Here is a 24,557-nt window from a genome sequence, read left to right on the forward strand (position 1 = left end):
ATTCTGATTTAAATTGTTCATTCTTGGTTCAAGATTTAGATACATTGCAGTGAAAATGTGATACAGAACATGAAGTTGATCATGTAATAGCGTGCTTTCAAGCTTACAGATGCAGCTGTTTTTCAGTCAGCTCTGCATACTGGCTTCAGTGGCAAAACTGCTTTTGAACAATCTTACGTTATGAAGAAGAACAGAAAAGGGTGGGAAGTATCTACTAATGTTGACTTGGTCCTTGAAGCCATGGGACTGAATACAGTGTTAGTCTTGCTTTTAGAAGAGACTGTAGGAGAAAAGCAGCATTACTCTTAAATGAAACAAATGTGGCTACTTCTGAGGAGCCTGATTTCTTTTTGAGCTAGTAAGGACATTTGTCACCTGCGTGTGCCCACGAGAGAAGTATTGAGGCAAACAATGGAAATGGAGTATGGCAAACGTTGGTTATTGCAGGAGGGAAAACCTGGAAGCATCTTCTTGAGAAACATCAAGCTGCTCAAACTTCTTTCATTTCTTTGTGTTAATTTTTTTGCATATTTCTGTAGCTAATATATAGTGCCCACTTCTATTGATGTTACTAATTTTCCCTATTAACCGTTTCCTTATTTTTTTTTTAATTTGCCTAAAGATGGTACTACCACTAAAACTGAGGGTAAGCAGTCTCTCTGTGTAACTGAGGTGTGTCCACAGTCGTACCACCCTACCTGGTCTCTGTTCTCAAAGTGTTATCTGGTTCTCATCCATGTTCACTGGTGACCTGCATGAAGTGTTGCATGGTTGTCCTGCTCATTTTGATGCCATGGGGTATTCTTCACTTTCTCTTTGAGCTCTTCCCTGCTAACAGGCACCAGTCTGCTTTTGTGACTTGGCTTCTGATCACAAAGTTGTATGTGGGTTTCTGTATTTAAAGGACTGCTTTTGGTTGAAGGTGACCTGTGCACAGATTAAAAAAGAAAACAAAACACAAAACAAACAAAAAAGAAAAAAAAACCAACACAGGGCTTGTGTTTTCTTGCTCCACGATGTGTAAAGGTTTGCTGTGTTTTTCCATCCAAAGCTCAGGTCACAATTGCCAAATGCTTTCGGGAAGAGACTGGGCAGTGAGAAAATTGAACGAGACGATCACATGGCAGAAGAATGAGGACAGTAAACAATGATCTCTAAGGAAGGAATATTTAGTCAACCTCTTTAAACCTGAGCTCTCTTTTTGTTGTCAACTGAGTGAGATGGCTTACATCTAAGACAGTTGGAGGAAAGGCTTTTTTTCAAGAACACCGAGCCTGCTAATTTGCACGGGCTCCCAGTCTGTTTCTCTGGCTCATTGTCAAAGCTTGTTCTTTATTTCTTATTTCTCAAGCAAAAAAGATCACTGAGAAATCGGTTTTTCTGAGGTAGACAGGAGTTGTAAACAAGAATGTCTCCTAGACAGAATGAACCCCACCCCATACTTCCAAACCCATTTTTTCCTGATGCAAGTCTCTTTTCAAGGGATCTATCTATTACTGTCTTGTGGGACTGTGCTCGTATCCTTGATGGCTGCTTGTATTTGGATGTGATGGTCTGAGAAGTGCCACTGTGCTATTGTGACGTGTGTTTTTTCCTTACTGTTATTGATGCATTGATTTATAATCTAGAGGGGAAGGTCTCTACCATTTTTGGAACTAATATGTAGTGTTGAGAGGTGAACTGGCTCTGTGTCATGGGCGTGTGTTTGTGCTTTGTGATCTGTCAGTGATAAGGCATATGAAGTTGGCCTAAACACCTGTATTTCTAAATCAATAGTTTATTAGATAAAAGTTCCAAATTGTTGCAATACTGAGCTTTTTTTATTCATTGCTGACCCTTCTTTCTCTTCTTCCTTTCTTTCCAGTTCTCAAACCTTTCTATTTTTGGCCTAACTTTGAAATGTTAATTTATTGAAATTTAATTGAAGTTTAATGCTAATTTGTGAAACACCTTATGCATCTCAATCCTCTCCTAGGATAATAATATCTGTGGAGGCCTCTTATGACAGTTGTCATAAGACAGTTGTCTTCTGCAATACCTTTATTTTTAGTAAATGCTTCATTGTCAAAATGCAAAAAGGTGAGGTTTTTTATTTGATTTGGGGTTTTGTTTTTTCAGTTCAGCTACATTAGAAGCAGATTGGATTTGGTAAAAATCTGTAAAATCTACTTGGACTTCATGAAGGCTTTTGACATTGTTTCTCATGAAATCTTCATTGGCAAGCTCAGGGAGTGCAGGCTGGATGAGTAGATGGCAAGATGGATTGAGAACTGGATGAATGGCAGGTCTTAGCGTTGTGATCAGCGACACAGAGTCTAGCGGGAGACCCGTAACTAGTGGTGTCCCCTGAGGGTCGGTACTGGTTCCAGTATTGTTTAACTTATTCTTGGATGAAGGGATAGAGAGTACCCTCAGCAAGTTTGCTGATGATACAAAACTGGGAGGAGCAGATGGTACCCCAGTGCTGCGCTGTCATTCAGAAGGATCTAGACAGGCTGGAGAGCTGGGCAGAGGAACCTGTTGAAATTCAACAGACAAATGCAGCGTCCTGCACCTGTGGAGGAATAACCTCCTGCACCAGTACAGGCTGAGGGCTGATCTGCTGGAAGGTAGCTCTGCAGAGAGGGACCTGGAGATCCTGGGAGTTCTCATGGACAACAAGTTGGCCACGGGGGCACATTGCTGGCTTCCCAACAAGTTGTCCATGAGCCAGCAATGTGCCCCTGTGGCCAAGAAGGCCAACGGGCTGCATTATGAAGAGTGTGGCCAGTAAGTCAAGGAGTCTCTACTCAGCCCTGGTGAGGCCTCACCTGGAATACTGTGTCCAGTTCCAGGCTCCCCAGTACAACAGAGACGTGGAGTTCCTGGAGCAAGTCCCAGGGAAGGGCTACTAGAATGATTAAGGGTCTGGAGCATCTCTCCTGTAAGGAAAGGCTGATGGAGCTGGGCCTGTTTGGCCTAGAGAAGAGAAGGCTCATGGGGAATCTGGTCAATGTATGTAAGTATCTGAAAGGTGGTTGTCAAGAGGATGGTGCCAGGTGATAGGACAAGAGGAAACAGGCATAAACTAAAACCCAGGAAGTTCCATCTGAATATGAGGAAGAACAACTTTACTGTGAGGGTGACTGAGCATTGGAATAGGTTGCCCAGAGAGGTTGTGGAGTCTCCTTCCCTGGAGATGCTCAGGAGCCATCTGGACACAATCCTGAGTCATGGGCTGTAGGTGACCCTGGTTGATCAGAGAGGTTGGACTAGATGACCTGCAGTGGTCCCTTCCAGCCTCAGCCATTCTGTGAATTGAAACACAAGTCACTTGAGGGGAAAGACTGTGAGATGAACTTTCAGAGCTTGCCATCCCCTTAGTGTTAAGTACCAGATCTCATCTCTTCTTTTTCCTCTAGGATTCTCTTTTCTTTTTTGTTTTTCCTTTTGGGCATACCACAGCCAGGGCGTGTGAAGGATGAGTTTAATCTCTGTTTGAAACTCTTCATCTTTGTTTTTTCCTTTGAGACAGTTGTGGGGAAAACAGCTTTTATTCAAGATTCAATGTGTCCTACAGATGAGGGCTGTGAAAGGTCTTCTGCCAAGTCTCTTATCTTGCAGAATTTGTTAGTAACTACAAGTAAGGCAAAACTTTGTTCTTGATATAAATGTAAAAATTAAGAGGGCAGGGGAAGAGGAAAACATCCCCTTGCTTTGGAAATACCTGTGTGAGCAAGAGACACTTGGAACAAAAAGCAGAAATTCCATCCACATTTGCGTCCCTGTATTTGTGACCCTGGTTGATCAGAGAGGTTGGACTAGATGACCTGCAGTGGTCCCTTCCAGCCTCAGCCATTCTGTGAATTGAAACACAAGTCACTTGAGGGGAAAGACTGTGAGATGAACTTTCAGAGCTTGCCATCCCCTTAGTGTTAAGTACCAGATCTCATCTCTTCTTTTTCCTCTAGGATTCTCTTTTCTTTTTTGTTTTTCCTTTTGGGCATACCACAGCCAGGGCGTGTGAAGGATGAGTTTAATCTCTGTTTGAAACTCTTCATCTTTGTTTTTTCCTTTGAGACAGTTGTGGGGAAAACAGCTTTTATTCAAGATTCAATGTGTCCTACAGATGAGGGCTGTGAAAGGTCTTCTGCCAAGTCTCTTATCTTGCAGAATTTGTTAGTAACTACAAGTAAGGCAAAACTTTGTTCTTGATATAAATGTAAAAATTAAGAGGGCAGGGGAAGAGGAAAACATCCCCTTGCTTTGGAAATACCTGTGTGAGCAAGAGACACTTGGAACAAAAAGCAGAAATTCCATCCACATTTGCGTCCCTGTATTTTTATTTGGCTTTTTTTTGTTTTTTTGGTGGGGTTTTGGGTTTGGTTTTTTTTTCCAGGTCACTAGTAAGTAATTTAAGAGCAAATCCCTGTGGGTTTTTGTGTGGTTCAGCTTGATGTTAAATCTGCAGTCTGGTTCCCATCATGGTTTTCTGCAGCTACAGTGTAAAAGTTCTGCACCTTCCCCTCATCTGGGAAGCCAGCATTGTGCGAACTTGGCAGTTCCCATCTGCTTTGCCCTCAGTTCTCCTCAGTGTTTTGTTTTTGAGCCAGACATCTCAAAACAGGAGCAAGATAGAGTGGGTTGTGCCAGTGGCAAGAATTCAAGAGCTGAGTATCAGTCCTTTTGATTTTTAAGCAGTGTCATCCCAATTGACAAATGTTGTTGAAATGAGCTTCCTTATGTGAATCTGTATATCACCTACATCTGTGCAGGTCTTCTCCTGTCTCTGTGCTGTGAAGCTCTATCTTCATTTAGTGCACAGTTATGTCTTGATTGGCCAGACCCTTCATGTATGGGTATCTCTTGAACTTCAATAAGAGCTTTTCAGGTAGAAAGCTGGTAAGTTCCAAAGCTTTATAGTCTAGATCAGGACTTCACAGCTAGTACTATGCAGTTGTGCCATGTTTGTTATGCCTGATTAAAACAAACCTTAGAAAAGTTTCTGCTTGTTCTATCATTAAAGGGCTTTTCAAGGAATATTTTTGAAAGGTGCATAATGCTGACTTTCAGAGTAGAATAATGGTCCAGAGTGTTTCTGTAATTTGGTTGCCTTTTTTCAAAGTAAGTATAAAGAGAAGCCTTTCCCAAAAGGGAAGTGCTGGTCTGTCCTGAAGCTGGTAAGTTTAAAACAAAATCGGCAGTTTCCAGAGTCAGTGGCACAATTTTTTTAATAGTTTTACTATTCATCAGAAAGGATATAAAATCTGGGTTATTATAATTTTCAGATAACTTAAGCTCAAAAAGATGATCTGCTCAGTTGGACATCTTGAGCACCTTACCAAGGGCTTTGGGAGTAACACAGGTTTTAAGAAATTCCTGGTTTCTGCCTTAAAGCTCTCCCTTGTCCTCAAGGGGCAAGGCTGGATTCAAAGGTATGACTGAACGTTGTACCTTAAATTGAAATGCTCAGGTAGAGGGCTTCTTTGTTCTCTTGATCCATCCTTTTGCAAGTACTGACTTGATTTGCCTGTGCATGTTGGTTTAAGGCAAGGTGGTGGCACTATTGTTCCCTCAACCCTCTGCTTTGGAGGGAGTTTTCATACAAAACCCAGAAGCAGCGTATGCTGATGGTTTCCAGTAAGGGTTGACTGCTTCTCAGAGGAAATTATGGTGCAGAGTCAGGTCTTATGCTAGTATCATGTTGGACATACACTAAATAAGCATAGAAATTATTCCAGTAGTGGAAGTGTTTCTATTTATCCCTAAAGCATGTTTTTTGTTGATGTGTGCGTGTGTCGGCTGTTCATGTGTCATTTAGCAGTGACACAGCTAGGGGGGGTCCTAGAGGTTTTTTTGGGAATGTTTTTCTTTAAACGGGAAATAACCCAGTGCTGGGTAACCTGAATGCATTAACCTGGTCCATGGAGAGACCATTACTGTCCCAGTGGTTCTATATATAACTTGTATGGTTATATATATCACTATTCACAGCATGGAATGAATTAAGCTGAGTTATGGAGCTGTTATATACCATTTTTAGACTACATGAAAACAGTTTTCTTCAGTGTAATATACAAGCCGTGTCTCACAAAGCCAATGTCCATTCTCAGCACTGGGGATGAAGATGCTGCAGTACCCACCCAGGGTTGCTCAGAACAATGCTGCCGGATGAAGCCTCTTGTAACACAGAAACATTAACATATGGCTCTTCCTTCACTTGTTCCTTTTTAAAAAAAACAAACTAAAACAACCTTCCTAGGCTTAGGCAGATGTTAGACATTTCAGGGTTGACTCTGATCCACTGACTGTTGTAAAAATGTAAATTAAAGTAACTGTAAAACCAAAACCCCACAAATGGTTTCTTAACACAAAGCATGGAGCCTTTTGAGATACCCCGTGTACCAAAAGTGATGTATCACATGTTCAATTTAGATCAGTGGCTTTTTTATGGAAATACTTTTATGTTTTTTGGGAAAGTTGGGACAATCTTTATCTGTTCGTTTGCTGCTGTTGTCAGAATACAGTAGTTCTTTTAAAAGCAGCAGAAAAATAATGGTTATGAAATATGAATTGTTACATGTGCAGTTTGAACTAGATATGGAAAGAAACCCACTTGAAAGCAAAGAAGTTTTGGTGTTTGCTTGATTTTAACAACAAGGAAAAGTCTGAGTAATTTATTTGATATGTTATTCCAGTCCTGATTGCAACTAGTTTTTCTGTCTGGGGTAAAATGATAAAGACACACAAGTAGTCCTGTGTGCAAATAACTCTTGGATGTGAATGCAGAGTCTTGTTTGGAGATGAAATTCTTCAGGGAATGTACTAGAGACATTTTATTCTATAGATGAACTTCTATGTATACATGCTGTACTTGGCATAATATATATTAAAATACTGATATTTTTCAAGCCAAACAAATCTTGATTCATCTTGCACTACTATAAAGCAAATAGGTTTTGGATATCTTAAGACTAATTTAAAAGCTGTGCATGTGAAGATAAGTTTACATATGAAACACCCTAGATCTCGCTAAAGATTTTCTATCTCATACAGATTTGCCTAAAGCAATTTTGAATTCCAGTTGGTCATTTTTTTGTTTTACAGTTAGAAACTCTTATTTGGATAGGGAAAGCTCGGCATCTGAACTTTTTTTGGTTGAAGAGTAGCTTCGAGTGACTTGTTTTGAACTATTTGTCTGCTGCAAGTGAGATTAATTACCTGTGTGAAGAAATAAATACATAGTTTTTAAATTCAGAAAATAAAACTTTGGAAAGTGCATTAACAGTTCATGCTTCAAGGAATACAGACAACTGATGGCACTTTTTCCTTGTAACTGTGTTAAGACTTTGACCTTGAATTTGTGCTTTATCCCATGGACTAAAGAATAGAATACTCTTTGGGTGAGCTGTTTCTGTGCAGTCGCAGGATTTGTACCATGACGTCATTTTTGCATCATGAATTTCTGGTTTCTGCTATTCCTGTTACTTGCACAATGCATGTCCAGTGCAGTGTTAGTTCAAACCCTTGTCAGCCTTTTTTGAAGGATCATAGAATCATAGAATACTTAGGGTTGGATAGGACCTTAACATCATCTAGTTCCAACCCACCTGCCATGGGCAGGGACACCTCGCACTAAACTATGTCGCCCAAGGCTCTGTCCAACCTGGCCTTGAACACCGCCAGGGATGGAGCATTCACAACTTCCTTGGGTAACCCATTCCAGTGCTTCACCACCCTCACTGTGAAGAACTTCTTCCTTAGATCTAATCTAAACTTCCCCTGTTTAAGTTTAAAGCCATTGCCCCTTGTCCTACCGCTACAGTCCCTAACAAAGAGTCCCTCCACAACATCCTTATAGGCCCCCTTCAGATACTGGAAGGCTGCTATGAGGTCTCCACGCAACCTTCTCTTCTGCAGGCTGAACAGCCCCAACTTTCTCAGCCTGTCTTCATACGGGAGGTGCTCCAGCCCTCTTATGACCCTTGTGGCCCTCCTCTGGACCTTCTCCAACAGCTCCATGTCCTTTTTATGTTGAGGATGAAAAAAACAGTATCAGTGTTGGGACTCTGTTTGTCCTGTGCAAGAGCAACTTTTTGTCTCACACTCTTCTCTCTGACACCCATTAGGCCCAAATCAGTGTGTAAATCAACCAGTCCAAAAGAAAGCAGAATATTGTTCCTGGGTATTCATTTATACAGAAACTGGTAGGGTCTGTCCACTAACTCTCAGGAGTTTCAAAATAGGACTGAGCTTTCTGTTTCTAATGCTGCTGATAATCACATGTTAGTTAAGTTTGACCCTTTGGTTCAGTGTTCTTTCTTAAAGCCCTGTGAATTGATATTAGAAGTTAATCTTGGTTTCTCTTTATATTTCTTTGGGCTTTGTATTTCCTAAGGTGGAAGAGTCGCTTATTGCATATTGTTGCAGTTGTAGATGCAGAAAATCCAGACATTTTTGAGGATCATGTGGTCTGTGCAGAAGTGGAGGAGACATCATCAGTCCCCTCTCACCCATTCTTGGCCCGTACACATGTCTTCCAATATTGTCCGTTACTGTGTGTAATGTTAAATTTCAGCTTGAGTTACCCCTGGGACTTTCTGCAATGCCAAGGCCTCCCGTTGACATTCTGGAGGCATGTAAGTTAATACCATTACTGGTTCCTAAGACTGGTCAGATTTAACTTCCTGACTTACTGTTTTGTATTCCTGCCACCAGAGATGCCCTCTTGGTGTGGTTAACAAGCCTTGAGGCTTCTGACAAGAGCGTGAGGTCCTTTTGCCTCCTTCCCTATGCATGTGGTAGGGCTTGCGGTACAAACCTTGTGCCAAGTCAACCAGTGGCTCCACTCACCTATAGCTGTGCATGTGCCAAACCTGAGAGGGAAGGGAATGAGCCAGCAGAGAGCCCTAGAGCTGTGTCTGGTTATTTATCAGGCAGACCGTTTGTAAGAGGCAAGTGATGTCCTAGAGTAGAGGAGATCTACTGCCTTGCTAGTGGTAAGATCACCTTAGCAGCCAGTTTCATGACTGTTAGTCCCATGTGGACATGCTCAGAGCTTTTTTAATTGAGCCAGTGGTTAAAAAGTCACTTGTTTATATATTCCCAGTTTTACGCGAATGATTTGTGCCATACCTTGTTTACAAACAATTGTTTGAATGTAAGTATCTGTATCTTACCTACTGAGCTATTTTAAAACTAGATGCTAATGGAGAGGTTTGAAGTACAGCTGTCTGCTAGGCTTTTTTCCCTGCAAACAAGTTTAGGCTTTCTTCTCAAAGTTAAACATCTCTTTGTCACTGTGTCTTACCAAAACTTGCAGACCATGTTATGAATACTTTGAAAGCTCAGAGAAAAACAGAGCTCTCAATCCGTTCAGCCTGGGCTGCTTGCCATTGTCTTGTCCTGCATGTGTATCTTATGTGAAGTAATTATTTTTTTTGGGGGTGGGAAGTCTATGTATCTTTATATTTCTCTGTATGTTTATGGTGGAGATAGAGGGCAGGAGATGAGTATCTGTAACCAGCGGGTGCAGTTGTCTAGACTCTTCTCTTACCTGTTGTGGTTTTTTTCCTTTTATTATTGTGCCTGAAACTTGAAGTCATCCTCTGAATGCAGGATAGCACTGGCATGGGTCCTGAGAAACAGCTTCAGATTTGGCTGAGAACTAAGTTGTTGAAAAGTACTGATGGAGGCTTTCTTTGTGTTGCTCTTAATTATCATTTCTTTCCCATTAACTAGAGACAGATAATTGAAGCTTAGCACTGGAAAGAACATTTTGTAGGAAACAGCCCTGCCTCAGGAAGGGGATGAACTGATGACCCTGTAAGCTTTTCCAGCTCAAATTTCTGTGGCTTTTTTTATGAGGAAAGGACAGAAAAAGGACCAAGAACACTTTGAGGCTTTATATCTATTCTCTGCTTATATAAAGAGAAGACGCACAGAATCATTTTTCCACAATGTTGATTGTGTTAAATGGGACTCTCTGTTACAAGTAAAGTTACACTGATCTCGGGATACATACGATCTGTAAACAGCAGGGAAAATTCAACGAGCCTGAAATAAAAGCATAGTCAGGCTACACTGACACACTCTTGCAGGAGTTCATGTCAGCCTGTGCATGTAGAGCAGGATATAAAGCACCAAACTGCTAAATGGAAATCCCAGCAATGGAATTTGTGGGGGCATCTGACACACATGTCTCTGCAAGGGTGATCGCCTTGCCAGAAAGTAATAATTTGATATAGGAAGCAGCATTTAGGAAGCTGAAATTTTTGTTGCTGATCCTTTGTAAAGAAGCTACTATAGAACAGAAGCAAAGGGTGTAGAGAGGTAATGTTTTTTAATTAAACTGGCTGATAGCATTACAGAAGCCAAAGAAGTCTTTGGAGTCATGGACCATGACTCTTTCCATGCCCTCCCCTGTGTTTCAGCCAGTCTAATAGAAGATGTTGCCTCTACCTGTAAAATTCTTTTGTACCCGGGTTAACTGCATGTACAGCAACCCTGCAAGCATATGGCAGCACATTAGACACTGCTGCTGCCTTTGGGAGAAACCTGTTAACACTTTGATTGTCTTTGCATTCCTCCAGGTCGGATTCGTACAAGGAGACAGAGCTCTGGCAGTGCCACAAGCGTCACCTCAATGCCTGCTGATACCCGAGGCCGCAGCCGTGCTAAAGTAGTTTCCCAGTCCCAGCGTAAGAAGTGTTTTATTTCTGGGGGAGCAGAAAAAATAGTTATTAATATATTTATCTTGAATTGTAGTAGCATCAGCTGTGGATTGGGCTTACTTCTGCTAATGACATTTGGACATGTGGCAAAATGAATCCCTACTCAGACAGTCTGTGCTCTTGCTGACAAATAGGGCCCCAAATGGTGCTTAGTTGCTGGCCCCCCCCCCCTTTATTTTCTTATTTTTTTGTACCAGCAGAATTTCATGTTGCTGTGATGTGTAGGACTGAACTTGCACTGGGTCCTACTGAGACACCCTCTGTGTCTGACTGCTGTCCTGGGTTCTTGCCCTGCCAAGCTTCTCCTGCTTATGTGACTGTATTGCTGTATGTGTAACATGTGAGCTGTCTAAAGTTAATGGGGTTTGGCATCAATTTAAAATGAGGACATCACCTATTTTCAGTAGATACAGGAGAGAGAGTTCTGCTCTTTGATGCACATGACACATCTGTGCTCTCTGGCTTCCTGGCAAAAGCGTGGTTCTCCCCTAGGAGCCATGCATATGGTTCTGCTGCATATTTGTCGTGTGTATCTAAGGAGAATTTTGTCACTCAAGCTTTAAAATGAATTGGGGAGAGGGAGAAAGCCACTTATGTTTTGAGGACCTTCAAGCTTTTGTGGGTAAGAGGAGACAGGGTTTGTAGAAAGACCTGTTTGTTCTGAGGACTTGTCTTGCTTTGTACCCCTATTTAAAAGCCCTTCTCTGTTCATTCTCTCATTGCTTTGCTCTGTCATGCTGGAGGGATGGAAAATCAGTTTATAGCCTTGTGTTAGTCTGGGAGAGCTGAAGAAGGAAGTATTGTATTCAGGATGGGGCCAAATGGAAATCTTTACATTGAGGTCATGAAGGGATTAGGGCTTTGGTATGCTCATCTAAATTGATTTCTTCAGTTTGGAACTTAAAACTATCTAAAGCCAAAAATGACCTTTTTTCCTAAAGTTAGCTTGGTGAAAAGTGATCAAACCAGATGAGACAAGTCTCAGAAGTATTTAAATAATAGTTGAGTATCCAAAGGTTTCAGAGACTATGGGCTTAATTGTTCTTATAGAATGACTTACGAAGCTTTAGGATGGTCATATCTGAACTGACTGGCTTGGTCTTGTTTGCTGAATCCTGTTTCCAGCCTAGCCCAACCAGATGTGATCTCTATCCTTAATCCAAACATTGCCTGAAATAACTTATGAATTCAAATATACTACGGACACTGGACCAAATTCTCTATGCCCACACAGTGGATAACCCTGTTGCAATTTTGCTGACTGGGCTGGGGTGTAAATTAGAGCAGAACTTGGGTCTTGGTGTGTTGGTTAACATTTAGCTAAGAAAAGTTGATCAACCTTGGGAAATTCTTAGTTGCATCTGCACATTAACTCACTGTATTCTGCAGAGGCTTTAGGAATGACATGTTTGTAAATAAATCTGTCTGTATTGTGTATAGCATAAACGGCATGCTGAACGCTGTATTGTCTTGCTGTCTTTTAATCCACTTTTTGCCTGTCCTTTGGTCTGCCCTCATAAACAAGGATCCAGATCAGCTAATCCTGCTGGTGGTAAGAAACATTTTCCCTTTCTTGCTTTCTCATGTTATTTCCTTCACATTTTTTAACTGCTAAACTTTTAGCTTGTTTCCCTCACTCTCTCCTAACTACAAAACTTAAAAATCACATTCTTAAAGTCATAAATCCAAATGTGTATGGCAAGTGATATTGCTTTCTTATAGTAATCAAACATGGTAAGCATACATATAGCATATTGAAGCTGGCTCATTGCTGCAGCTGAAACCCTAGGTGGTAAGTTGTTCTTCCAGATACTTCAGTGCAACCCTGCTGACCTCAGTGAGATTGTTCAGCATACGTGAGGGGAGTCTTGGCTTTAGGTTGTGGATGCTGTGTGTGAGACTGGCATCTGTCACAAGTATTCTCACTCTGTGGGGGGAGGATATGGGAGCAAAGCCAGCACCACGTACAATACTGAAATATGTTATTTGATTGACCTAGAATGGCTTTGGCCAAGAAACTGGAAGGGGCAAGTAAGTTAAAATAATGCATGTGTTAATGGTGTTGTCCATGAGATCAGTAGAATTGCCTATCTTCTTAAACTAAGATAGAAGAACAATATTTAACTCTTGCTGGGTGTAATAGTATATGGAACTGAAATTTTTGTAAGATGTGTAGATACTTCTTAGAAAAAACCCAACACGAATATTGGTTCAGAATGTAAATGTTCAAATGTTCTTGCCCAAAAATGTTCATGCAACCTTTTCAGATATGCTTCTTCTGGCTGTTTTAGCAAACAAATTGAATATCAGGAATAGTAGTATCAGCAGCAAATTTTCAGTGAGTTGTATGTACCTGAAGAAGAAAAGAGATTCTTGAATCTATTGCCCTTACAGTTCTTTATGACTAACTTTAAGCTACCACTACTTCATTTTTTAACAACTTGCCAAATGAAAATCCACAGGTTAAAAAAAAAAAAAGTAAGTATTATTCAGTTCATAGAGTTAGACAGCAGGACTATTTCAGATAGAAATACTTACTGCAGCTGGGCTGTAAATACATAATAAATCTTGGTCAGTAGACTTGTCTTGCAGACAGCGTGGCTTAGAAGTATAAATTTGCTTTGGACTATTCAAACAGACAAGGAAAAATAAAACAGGCCAACTACTCAACTTGCTAAAGATTTTCTCCAGCTGAAAAATAACTAAATAGCTTAGGTTTAACCAGTCAGACCTGAGTAAGCCAGCATCTCTACAAATGTGATGTGCTCATGTATGTGATTTACCCTTTATTGTGCTGGTCTGCTGCTGTTGTTATTGTAGCAAAGTAATGCCACCACTGCAGTATAGCATGAAGGTGCCTGAGCTACACTGCAGTAGATTGCCTGTGCCAGAAGCCAGCATGCTGCAGCACAGCTCTCCCCATGGGCTAGTTTGTGTTGCTTCCCAGGGAGGTGAAGCGGCCTGTGAATTCCATTCTGCTCCAGCAAGGCTGCTTCTGGCACCTCTGCAAGCTTGTCCAAAGCCAGCTGGGGTATTCATACACTGCAGTGTCTACTCTGGTCTTTAACCCACCTGAGCAGCAGGGTTCATACAGGCAGGGTTGCTCATGTCAGTGTTTATTGTCCATGAGCTTTCCTCAGTCGTCTTTGAAAGCCCATGGGGAACACTCGCATTAGTTTTCTGAGTGATTTGGATCAAATTTCTTAGATCTGATTGTGTTCCAGTTTTGCTGTCATAGTATTTAATCTTGAGGGAGTTTTAAATTGGTTTTTGTTTGTTTGTTGTTGTTTTTTTAACTTATTTCTGGTTCTCTTCTAGCTGGTAGCCGGTCCAGTTCCCCCGGTAAGCTCTTAGGAAGCACCTATGGTGGCCTGAGTGGTGGAACATCCAGAGTCCAGCCAGTGCCATCATCTTCAGAGAAGCGCAGCAAGATCCCTCGGAGCCAGGGATGCAGTCGAGAGACAAGTCCCAGCAGAATAGGACTAGGTAAGAATAGTCACTGCAGTGGCGTGCTGACAGGCGTGCTTGAAGGAGGGACTTTCCTGTTGACTAGGAAATTGTTTATGTGTTACTGTTATTCTTCTGAGTTTTTCAGCTGGCAAGTTAATGTTGCTGTGGTTTGTATGAGAGTAATTTTAATTTTCCAGGTTGAGCTATAGTTTCAAAGTTGGCCTAAAGATGTCATGAGATGTCTTTTGTTTGAAGTTCAGCATGAGTGATATTATTAGATCAGGCAGCAAAAACAGTTGTTGTGAATAACTGTTACAGCAAAAATATCTCATTGACATCAGCAGCTTAGTCTTAAAATGAGTTGAGTAGTCTTTACAGTCAATTGAATCAAGGGCAGAAAGCACCTTCTTGGATTATTTTAGAAATTTTGCAGCTTAAATTGTTTGCCTCTCTTATCCTTAGTATTTGGAGCCGCTTTTAGATGGTGTTTTAGACTTATGCTTTAATTGTTCTGCTCCAAATATTCTTGTCTCAGTGACTGTTATGTAAATATTCTATAATAGTTTTTATTTTCAAATTTATCAGCAGACTTTTTTTAAGTCAGGTGAGTAAGCATCATTATATATAAACTTTCGTGTATCTGAATGAGGTGAAAAGGTATTCAGTGTACTGTCTGAAGAACAAGTAGATACTGTTTTCATTTTTAAACAGAAATGTTTTCCTACGTTTGAAGCTTATGTAGAGGAAGAACACTTTAAATAATACTGTTACTTAATTATTTTATATCTCCAAAGAATTCACCAGTAGAATGAAACTGATTGAAATTATAGCCCTACTGTTGTCAATTGAATTTTTAACTCTTGCCTTGGCAATTGTATTTTACATTTAAGTTTCCTTTCTATTTAGAATGTTTTCAGTAGAGAAGTAACTTATTAATACTGCAAGTATATTGAAATGAATTTTAAGCACCTGAGTGCATGTGGTTAAGATTCATAACAAATATTGCGTGTTCAGTGTGGTTTATTTTTTCCAAATTCAGCGTTCTTCTCACGTCTGATCTAGTTTATTGACCTCTGTATTAACACATTGTGCTTTTCTGTTCATTGCTTTTAAAATGTGAAGTGCCTCCCAAATATTAGTGGTAATTGTCCTACTATCACTCTGCAGAAGAACATTGGTTTTTAGGAGGAAACAAAAAATGATGCATAGTGCCATCACACATGCTTAAGCTGATCATCACATTATGTCTGATTTTGATCAGTCTTGAGTATCTAAAGGGAAATTGCTATGTGTAAAATCCTCACTCTTGGGTTGCCTGCTTTCAGGTATATTTTGGGAGCCTTGTTGAAAGTGTAATTTGTATCTCACTGCTCTGATGTGCTCCCTGTGAACACAGTCAGCACTTGTTCTTTGGGAGTGGGAGAGAACTGTAACAGATCTATCAACTGTGTGGCATCTATCCACCCCGTCTCTGGGGCTGATGGCCACAGCATGTTCTTTTGGGCTGTTATGGGAACAGGAGAGTCTGACACTTGTGTTGCCTTTACTACTCAGTTGCAGAAATTCTGCCTCTCTTGGATCTTGAAAATGGTAATATTGGCTTGGATGGAGATAGCTTTTGAGCTGTCTTCTTTATACCATTGTTCTGGTTTATTTATTACTTTATAACATAGTGGCTAACAGTATTTTATGCTTCTTTATTCTATTACTTCAGTCCCTATCTTGTCTTTTTTTTTTTCTTCTTTTTTTCATTTGTTTGTGTCATTAAATAGACTCCCACTCACCTTGTCACTTTGTCAGCGTCTGATGTGCTTGAGCACACATTGCAGTGCAGGGGGTGTTGAACCATTGTGCAGATCAGACTGTTAGAATAGAGTAATTCCTGGATCCTGCTCATTACTCATCCATCAATATGTGTATCTAGGGGAGACTGAGAGTTGCAGTTTGACCAATGCTGTCTACGAAGATTAAGCACACAGAGTGTGGATCCCTGTGTGCAGTTGAGCTTTATACAGGAGCCATCCACTGGAGTTTTTCAGGCCCTTCTGAGGCAGTAACAACCTAATAGAGCCTTTGCATGTGGATGCTCTTTAGATTTCCATGATGACCACAGGTATCCATGAAATATGTTCCTTCTGTATGCTGGAAACCTTGAAGTAGCATGTTATTTCCTAAGAGGCAGCACAATGAGGCATGTTTGGTATGCTGAGGTCCTGCATGGTCGCCTGTTCTGTAGTGGTCCTGTTCTGTAGTGGTATTCAGTTTTAAGCTTGCCTTTGCTGTCTGTTTGTGGGGATTTACTAGCAGTGATACTCTGTTGGGGAAGGAAGAGTATAGTCCACTTAATCTCAAGCTTTACTTTGGACCCCTTAAAGGATATCTCCTCAAAAAAGGTGATGACTGATTTCCATGGATTGAAAGTTTATGTGCCTGAAGTTAATTTTTTTGGATGCTCAGCAGATTATGTGGCACAATTGGATCTGAAAGGAGTGAGAGATTTGAAATTGTCATTCTTCAAAAAGTGAAGAAGGCACAGCTGGCTATCAATTTCAGGCAGCAGCACTCCTTCTGTTGGGATTATCCTGTGTGTGTTTATTGGAAAGCTGAAGGCAGTTCTTGACTTGCTTCTACTGGGTGTACCCCACTGCAGAGCTTTCCTTTGGCTGTTTTAGCAGCTTTTACAGGCTTTTTAAAATGCTTGTATTGATGTAAAGGAAGCATCTGCTGATTTTTTAGTGTCCACTTAAGAATCATTAAAAATCATACCCTAATAAAACAGTTTTCTTCCAAGTGGTAGGCTGGTAAACAGGGGCACTATTGAGTTCTGCTGGTGGGATTTCCATCTGTTGGGTTCCACTGGTGTAAGACAGCATAATAGTGTGTTTTAGCAATGGTGTGAACTGTATCCAATTGCTTTGACTTACCAGATGAAATTGGTAAAACCTAAATATACAGGACACATCTAGAGAGCTGGGATTTTATTGAAAACAAGTAAGTCCTGTCCTTTTCTAGGCTGTCAGTCTAGAGCTGGCTGTGGGCACACTGTCTGCTTTCATCCTGCCTACTTCTTTTAATTAATTTTGCTACTCATTTACTTGATTTCTGTCCAGCTTCTGGGAGTTGGGAATTCTGAAATAGAGACTCGTGTCTGTCGTCTCTGCCTTTACTGCATGCACTGCAAACACAGGCTGCGACAGTATCAGATGCTTTTCTAAATGACATCACTGCTGGCCCTTACTGCTGGCAGTATCTAAAGGAAATACTCTGAGCAGCTAATATCCCATCTTCCCAACATAACACAACGCTAAAAGTGAGGCAGGTGCCTGGGAGTCTACAACAGATTTATCATTCAGTACTTTTCAATTCATTCTTTTTTACTTGTTTTTGTGTTTGTAACATGTAAGTCTTTAGTTTGACCATTACTCATGAAGTAGCTGGGGTTTGGGTTTGGGTGCTCTGCTTGTACAGTCAGTATTGTGCTTCATCTGTGGTATGCTCTAATGCAGTTAAAATGCTTTTTCTTCACACTTCATGCTGCTGCTGTTAGCTGTTATGGAAGGAGAATGTACTATGTGCATTCTTTAATACTTTTTTTTTAACCATTCACATCTCTCCCTGTCTAAAGAGCCATTGCTGGTTTTAGTAGGGTTGTATTATAGACAAGACTGCCAGATCTTCTCTACTTAAGAGAAATGACTTCTTGTGTAAACCTGATGTGAAGGCTGCCATTATTTACATATAAGCATGAGACCCAAGAATGAGAAGTTTGCTTCTAGAGAGTCCTCAATTTCAAGCAAGTGTTTGTGTGGAAGACTTGAGAGTGTTGCTTTCACCTTCAGTTCATCTGTCAGCTTTTTTGCTTGCACTTCCAAGGTGGGATTATTGTACTCATGGACCATAATTTCATTCAGTTCATATAATTTAGTTGGTCTTATTTATTATAAGCCCATCAGAAGTTTTAGACATTATGGTGATCTTATCAACTTGGTCAATAGCTCATCATTGTATTGTCTGTCATCAAAGGTCAACCATCAGAACCATTAATTCATCTGAGATACGAGCTGGGTTTTGCAAAACTGTGACGGATTTGACAAACCAAGAATCTGGCAGTAGTCTCTATTTGAATTTTAAAGCCTAAATATGAAGGTTTCTGTTTTGTTCTGTACTGTTTTACTTGAAAGGATACTAATAGAGCCAGTGTATGTTATCCTGTTGAAGAACTGTGGCGGAACTTGATTAGCTTGAGTCTAGGCATCTAAGTTCTGTACACAGACCAACAGAGATTTGGATCCTGCTTCCCAGGAAAGTGGTGGAATCGCTGTCCTTGGAAATGTTCAAAACCTGTGTAGATGAGGCCCTCAGTGGTATGGTTTAGTGGTGGTCTTAGCAGTCCTGGGGTGGTGGTTGGACTTGATGATCTTAAAGGTCTTTTCCAACCTAGTTGATTCTATGGTTCTATAAGAATATAAATATTCTGAAGCATGCAAATGGCACTTTTTTTATAAATACAAGGGTACTATTAAAGTATTAGCAGGCTCGTGTTATATACATGGGCCTCTGCTGCATTGTCATCAAAACTGGTAGCTTAGATCTTACTCTGTGCATGAGAAAATTCCTTAAAGGCTTTTCCTGAGCAGTTTAAATATGCTACTGCCTTTTCAAAACAGCAAAGGAAATCCCTTTTTAGTAATTAAATTCTTCAAGGTGAACTCATTACAATTAAGTGCTGTTCTTTTACCTAAGAAAGCATAGTATTCTTGACCAGGCATAAAGCTTATTAAATAACTTTTTGCAAACATCTTTCATACCAAAATGACACAGAATTTGCAGAGGAATAATCCAGGTCTGAATATCTAAAATGCTCATTTAAGAAAATAATAAAATTCAAATCCTTGATGTCGAGCAACCTTCTGACAGCCTAGCTCTGCTTTTCCTATTTGCTAAAAAATAAAACTTCAGCTAGAGTAAGCGTGATTGCTTTTTATTATGAAAGCAGTTTAATCTTGTACCACTTTGTGTTTGCCAAAGAGTGTGCATATGATGAGTTCCCATGACACAGCTGATAGGCAGGAGCCTTATTAGGCTGTGGGAAATTGAACACTTGACAGCTGCCAGACCTAAGAGTCTTGTTGATGTATGGTTTTGTCAGAGTTAAGAATATAGTTTAAAGCCACCCTTAAGTGCACACGTCTCAATCTGTGTGCATATAAGACCATAAATATAAGGTTTTAGAAATGTTTGAGGAGTAGAAGTTAGTTTCTGTAAAAGATCTGAAGCTGCTGCTGTCTTAAAATTCAAACACCTTCTAACTCGTCTTTCACGTATTCAGGTTCTAAATGTTTTTTCCTAGTATCTTTCATTGAAGAAAAATAACTCTGCAAGTCTGTACAATACACCTCTTTTCGTTAGGATATTTGTTCATGGCAAAACTTTCCTTCTGAAAGGCCAGATCTATGTAAAAATAATGTATTAATATTGAAAGACTGCTTTTGAAAATTTTGACGTGCTGTTTTGTTCCAGAGGGTGTTTATCTTATAATTAAGGAAAAAATATTCCAGAAGGGTTTCTTTCAGTCTCATCTGTTTTGCATGTTTTGTAACAGTAGAGCTCTCCATAGTGATTGAAGATTCCTGCTCTACTTGAATAACAAAACTTGGATTGCTTAAGAAAAAAGCAGACTGTCAACCAGACATTTAATGCTGCTGAAATTTCACATCACAAACACATCTCAGCATGTTAAGGTAGTCGGTTTGTAAAGAGCCTGAGCAGGCTGCTGCAAATTATAATTACTAATGTGATAATTACCGTAACTAACAGAAATGTGACTTGACTTTGAGCTTTCTGTCCTCATTAAACTTGTTCACCTTCTCTGAAACTCTCCATGCTGCATGCTAGCACGGAGCAGTCGTATCCCCCGACCCAGCATGAGTCAGGGGTGCAGTCGTGATACCAGCCGTGAGAGCAGTCGAGATACAAGCCCTGCTCGGGGCTTTCCTCCACTTGGTGAGTACATGTAGGCATTGGAGCTTTAAGGGTCAATATTTTTTTCCTTTTTCCCTTGTTGTGGTTGCCCCTTCAAGACACTGCCAGGTGGAATGAGCTTGTTTCCTGTCCTCTGTTGGATTCCTGACACAGTCCCTGTTTCCAACCCTGCTTCCCTTCTGTTTTCTTCTGCATGCTTCAATTCTGGTTCTTGGATTTTCACTGTTAGCCGGAAAATAGTTTAGTTTGAATTTCTGTAATTTTTAGTTTCATTAAAACAACTCATATGGGGCTGCTGTGCTTAACTTGACAGCAGTGACAGAAATCTACCAGAGAGCAAGCCTCTGTTTTCTAGGTCACAGTGAAGTAGGCTGTAGTGTTGTAGACTGCTGTTGGGTGACTAATTATTCATGATCTGATTTTCTTACAGCTAGGTACAGTAACAGTGTATCATTTCTGTACTAAATCCTCCAATAGAGATAGAAGCTCTTTTTTTGTACTGGTTTCATTGTCGATCGTCAATTAAAAAGTTGCACATGACATTTTGTAGGCAACGTTTTCAAGCAGCCTAAAATCCTGGAAAGGCTGAGGTTTTAAAGGAGCATCATTAATGTGCAGTTTAAGTGTACAGTACAAATAGAAAACCTCATGCTTACCACATGCAGAAGTTTTTCTGCGCAGTGGTGAAAACAGCAGGATAGTTAATGTTTCTGATCAAATACCATGTCATATATTCAACCAAATACATTACTTGTATGAACAAGTCATCATGTCATCTCAGACATGAAGTATAGCTGATCTCCAGGCACTCTCCACTTATGTAGTAATTTCATAGCTGTGCATGTTGTATTAAAATTGTGAAAGAAGCTCATACAGATTTCATCAAGGCTGAAGAGTGGTATTACAGGATCTATTTTACACATAGTAACAAAATACAGGTATTGTGTAAACAGAGCATAGCATTTGGGGCTTAATTCTGCAACTTTAATCCAATAGGGAAAAAAGGTTATGAAAAATATAGACAGATGGGCAAAATTTTCCTGTTTGCTTCTCATTTAATATATTGTACTTTAATTGTTTAGACTTACATAGATGTTATCATTATTGATTTGGCTGTCAATTCATATCCATATGAAATCACTGGTAAAAACCCTGTTGATATCAATGGTGTAGAGTAGAATCTTCAAGTTAATATTAAGAGGCATTTGGGTTCAAACCTTTATTCTTTTGAACTATCAAATAATCTGTGTTATCTGCAATATCTCAGTTTTGGGTGAAAAATGGGAGGAGTTCATTTTGAAATAGATGAACTTTTTTAATTGATTAAATGAAGCTGATTTGATGCCAGAGCCATAAACAGATAGTAGATGCACAATTGTACCTTGCTTTTATAGTTCCCTGCCTAGCTTCAATATTGGATAAAGCTCTTTTCTCCAGCCAAAGTGTATAAGCAGGGTTAATTCATCAGTGTTCTATGTCAGTGTGCTGTTTTGTTTATTTTATGGAAAATACATAATTTAAATAATATCTTGAGCCTTTGTTCTGAAAAATAAATGCATAGTACCAGAATCACAGTTGGTGAGTTTCAAATACCACCATCTCTATTGAGTTTGACTTGTACACTGACTATATAATTTCAGTTACAGATAATTATTGCACTGTTTCTAACAAACATTATTTTAGCTCACAATATTTAATTACCTGAAGATTAATGCGTTTCTAGAAATACATTGTTATTAAGTTATTAAGGTAAGACGGGGAAGAAGTATCAATGTAATAGTAACCCAGTATGGTTGTTATCCTATTGTCTTTTTTTCTTGTGGTTTCATTGAAATGCTTTAAGCTCAAGCATATTCGTGCACTTGTTAATTATGTAATGTGTAATTCATCTGAAAGAAATTTATATATGTCAGTTTAAGCCAAAACAATATGATTATATTACAGTATTTCTAGAACCCAGTTAATCTTACATTAATGCTAAAGTAATATAATTCTACTATGCATGGTCTATTTTTGCTCATAAAGTTTAAGGGAATTATACTTAAGCTAACTATACATAAACAACAGGATTCTTGCACTTAACAGTATTGTGGTTAATGTCAACACTGATATCGTAACCTTTCAGATTTCTGTGCTTTGTTTTGCGCTGCTGTGCGGGTATGCATGTCTGTGCCCCACGTTTCTGGCTTCATAAGTTAGGAAACACCAGTCAAAAGTCACTCTACACTCGGCCTTCTTGCAGAGATGTGATTTTTTTGTTTTGTTTTTGTTATTCCTGTTTCTTCATGGGCCTTGATCTTGCAGTGACATCCACAGGGGCACAGCGGATGGCTTGAAAGAAAGCAATTGTGAGCTCAGAATCTTAATTGTGAGGTTCAGTCCATGATCCTGCACTGATCCTGCAAATCTTTCATGAGTTATTTATGGTGTCGGTGGGATTGTTCTCTTGAATAAATGCATGTATTCTCTATGGTTAAAGACCACATTGCGTATTCTGTACAGCTTCTAGTCAAGCTCTCACAGCTGGGAAAAAAAATGAAATTTTATTTTTCTCACTTTGCTGATTCCTGTTCTATAATGTTAGTATCTGTGTTTATGAATGCTTTGCCTTGAACAGAAGACTTATTTTTTTTTCTACTGCACACATGTATGCATAATTGACGAAGCCTATTTGTATTAGAAGGTGATTCTGCTTTAATTTTTTCAGTGTCTTGACAGTACTAGATGTTAAAGCAACAAGGCCTTCAGTGGTGATGAATTGCTCAAATGGGCTTGGGTCAGTTGATTTGAGCTAGGTGAGCATGTCATTGCTAGACACAGGGAAAAACCTCTTTAGAAAAACTAGATTTCTGTAGTTTGGAAATGGCTGAACCAGCTTTCCATTTGCTTTCATAAAAGACTCACCTTTATGCTGACTTCATGAACTGAAAACCTCTCCAAAGGCATTTTGTGATCGATGTGCTGCTGACAACTGGGAATTGAAGTGGGAACTGTATTTGGCTTCAGCTCTTCTGCTACTGTATGTGCTCTGTTGCTGTTAACAATTTGTATACATGTAGTGTAATTCTAGATAGGCGTACAATGTTGCAGTTCAGACTATCTGTGCATGTACATACTTAGATTCAAGAAACATGTATACAAAGCTTGTTAAAGCAAGAGACTTTTGGTAGTAGCAACAGCTACGGTATATGTGTACGCGTGTTTACTTGGAAAAGAAACCCAACCCAAGGACCTATAGGTGGTGGTTGGCTGACCTCCCTGTATGACTCTTTCTACTTATGTGGTTATTCATTCTCTTTAACGTTGGTTTTTGGTTTGTTTTTTTCTTTTATGCATAGGCTAGAATGTTGTGGAAGAATATCTGCAAGCACAGTTCTTAAGCATTCATCATGGCTTCACTTCAGGGTTTAGATCAGACACATCTAAATCCTACTCTGTAGTTATGTGCTCCATGTTCTCACGATGGCTGTCTTCCAGATCTGTGGCTCTGGAATGTGACTGATGTGCACTGGGGTTTTTTGCTGAACTGCACTGGGTTTGGGACTGTTACAAATGAGTTTTGTCATGCATTGTGTTTACAGTCATGGGGGATAAAGGGGAAGCTACAGATGGAGGTGTTGCTGTGGGGCTTGCACTGTATCTGTTATGCATTCATATACAGCGTCATTTCCCTGTCACTATGAAACACCTTTACCGGTAGCGGTCACGCATCCTCTTTGGATTGTGGCATTTTCTGTCTCGGGTTAAATGTGTGTTAATCCTGTGGGTGTTGCCATTCCTTCTACTTGCAGCTTCTCGACGTCATTCCAGGTCCACTAGTGCTCTCTCCACTGCTGATTCTGTTGGGCAGTCAGGTGAACAAGCGCTAACTGCATGAATCCGCTTCTTATACGTAGTCTTGTTTTACACCATCTTAACATTTGCCATCACGTGCATCAGCTAGCACTTGGCATGTGCTTCTCACCGCTGTGCGGCTTTCTGTTCCATTTTTGTTCAACGTGGCTTTTTGGTTTGAATTTCATTTATTGGATGTATTTAATTTTGTGTATTTGAGGAACATTGTGAAAAGTGTTTAAACAAAGGGTGATCCAGGGCTTTCTCAATTCTGTAAATCAGGTCAGTTGTGCAGCATGGGCTAAATCCTCACTGGTGCAGAGTACTTCCAACTTCTGTTTATATTTCCTTTTTAGCAGTGGTGCAATTCCCAGTGCCTAGGACTGGATCCCAATGGGTTTTATCCCATTTATTACTAAATATTCTGGACTCCTGTCAGTTAATGAAAGTATTTGTAGGATCCTCTCAAAAAATACCCAAGAACAACAAGAATTAAGCACCTCATGAACTTTCAAAATGAACTTTGGAGCATACACATGCTGAACCATCTTTCATATAATTCTGAAGGCCTTGTCCAAA

The 24,557-nt window shown here is 39.9% G+C and overlaps 1 protein-coding gene across 1 annotated transcript in view; it reads left to right on the forward strand.

Moving 5' to 3' along the window:
• CLASP1 (cytoplasmic linker associated protein 1) overlaps nucleotides 1-24,557 on the forward strand; it is a gene marked incomplete at its 5' end in the record, with an annotated part of 127,845 nt that overhangs the window by 46,667 nt on the left and 56,621 nt on the right. The window contains 4 exons of the mRNA XM_010018970.1: nucleotides 10,572-10,679; nucleotides 12,238-12,264; nucleotides 14,031-14,198; nucleotides 20,058-20,165. Of these exons, the coding sequence (XP_010017272.1) occupies nucleotides 10,572-10,679; nucleotides 12,238-12,264; nucleotides 14,031-14,198; nucleotides 20,058-20,165 (411 nt within the window). The remainder of the gene's footprint in view (nucleotides 1-10,571; nucleotides 10,680-12,237; nucleotides 12,265-14,030; nucleotides 14,199-20,057; nucleotides 20,166-24,557) is intronic.

This window comes from Nestor notabilis, unplaced genomic scaffold (genome assembly GCF_000696875.1).
Source record: "Nestor notabilis isolate BGI_N333 unplaced genomic scaffold, ASM69687v1 scaffold6577, whole genome shotgun sequence".
In the NCBI taxonomy this organism is placed as follows: Eukaryota; Metazoa; Chordata; class Aves; order Psittaciformes; family Psittacidae; genus Nestor; species Nestor notabilis.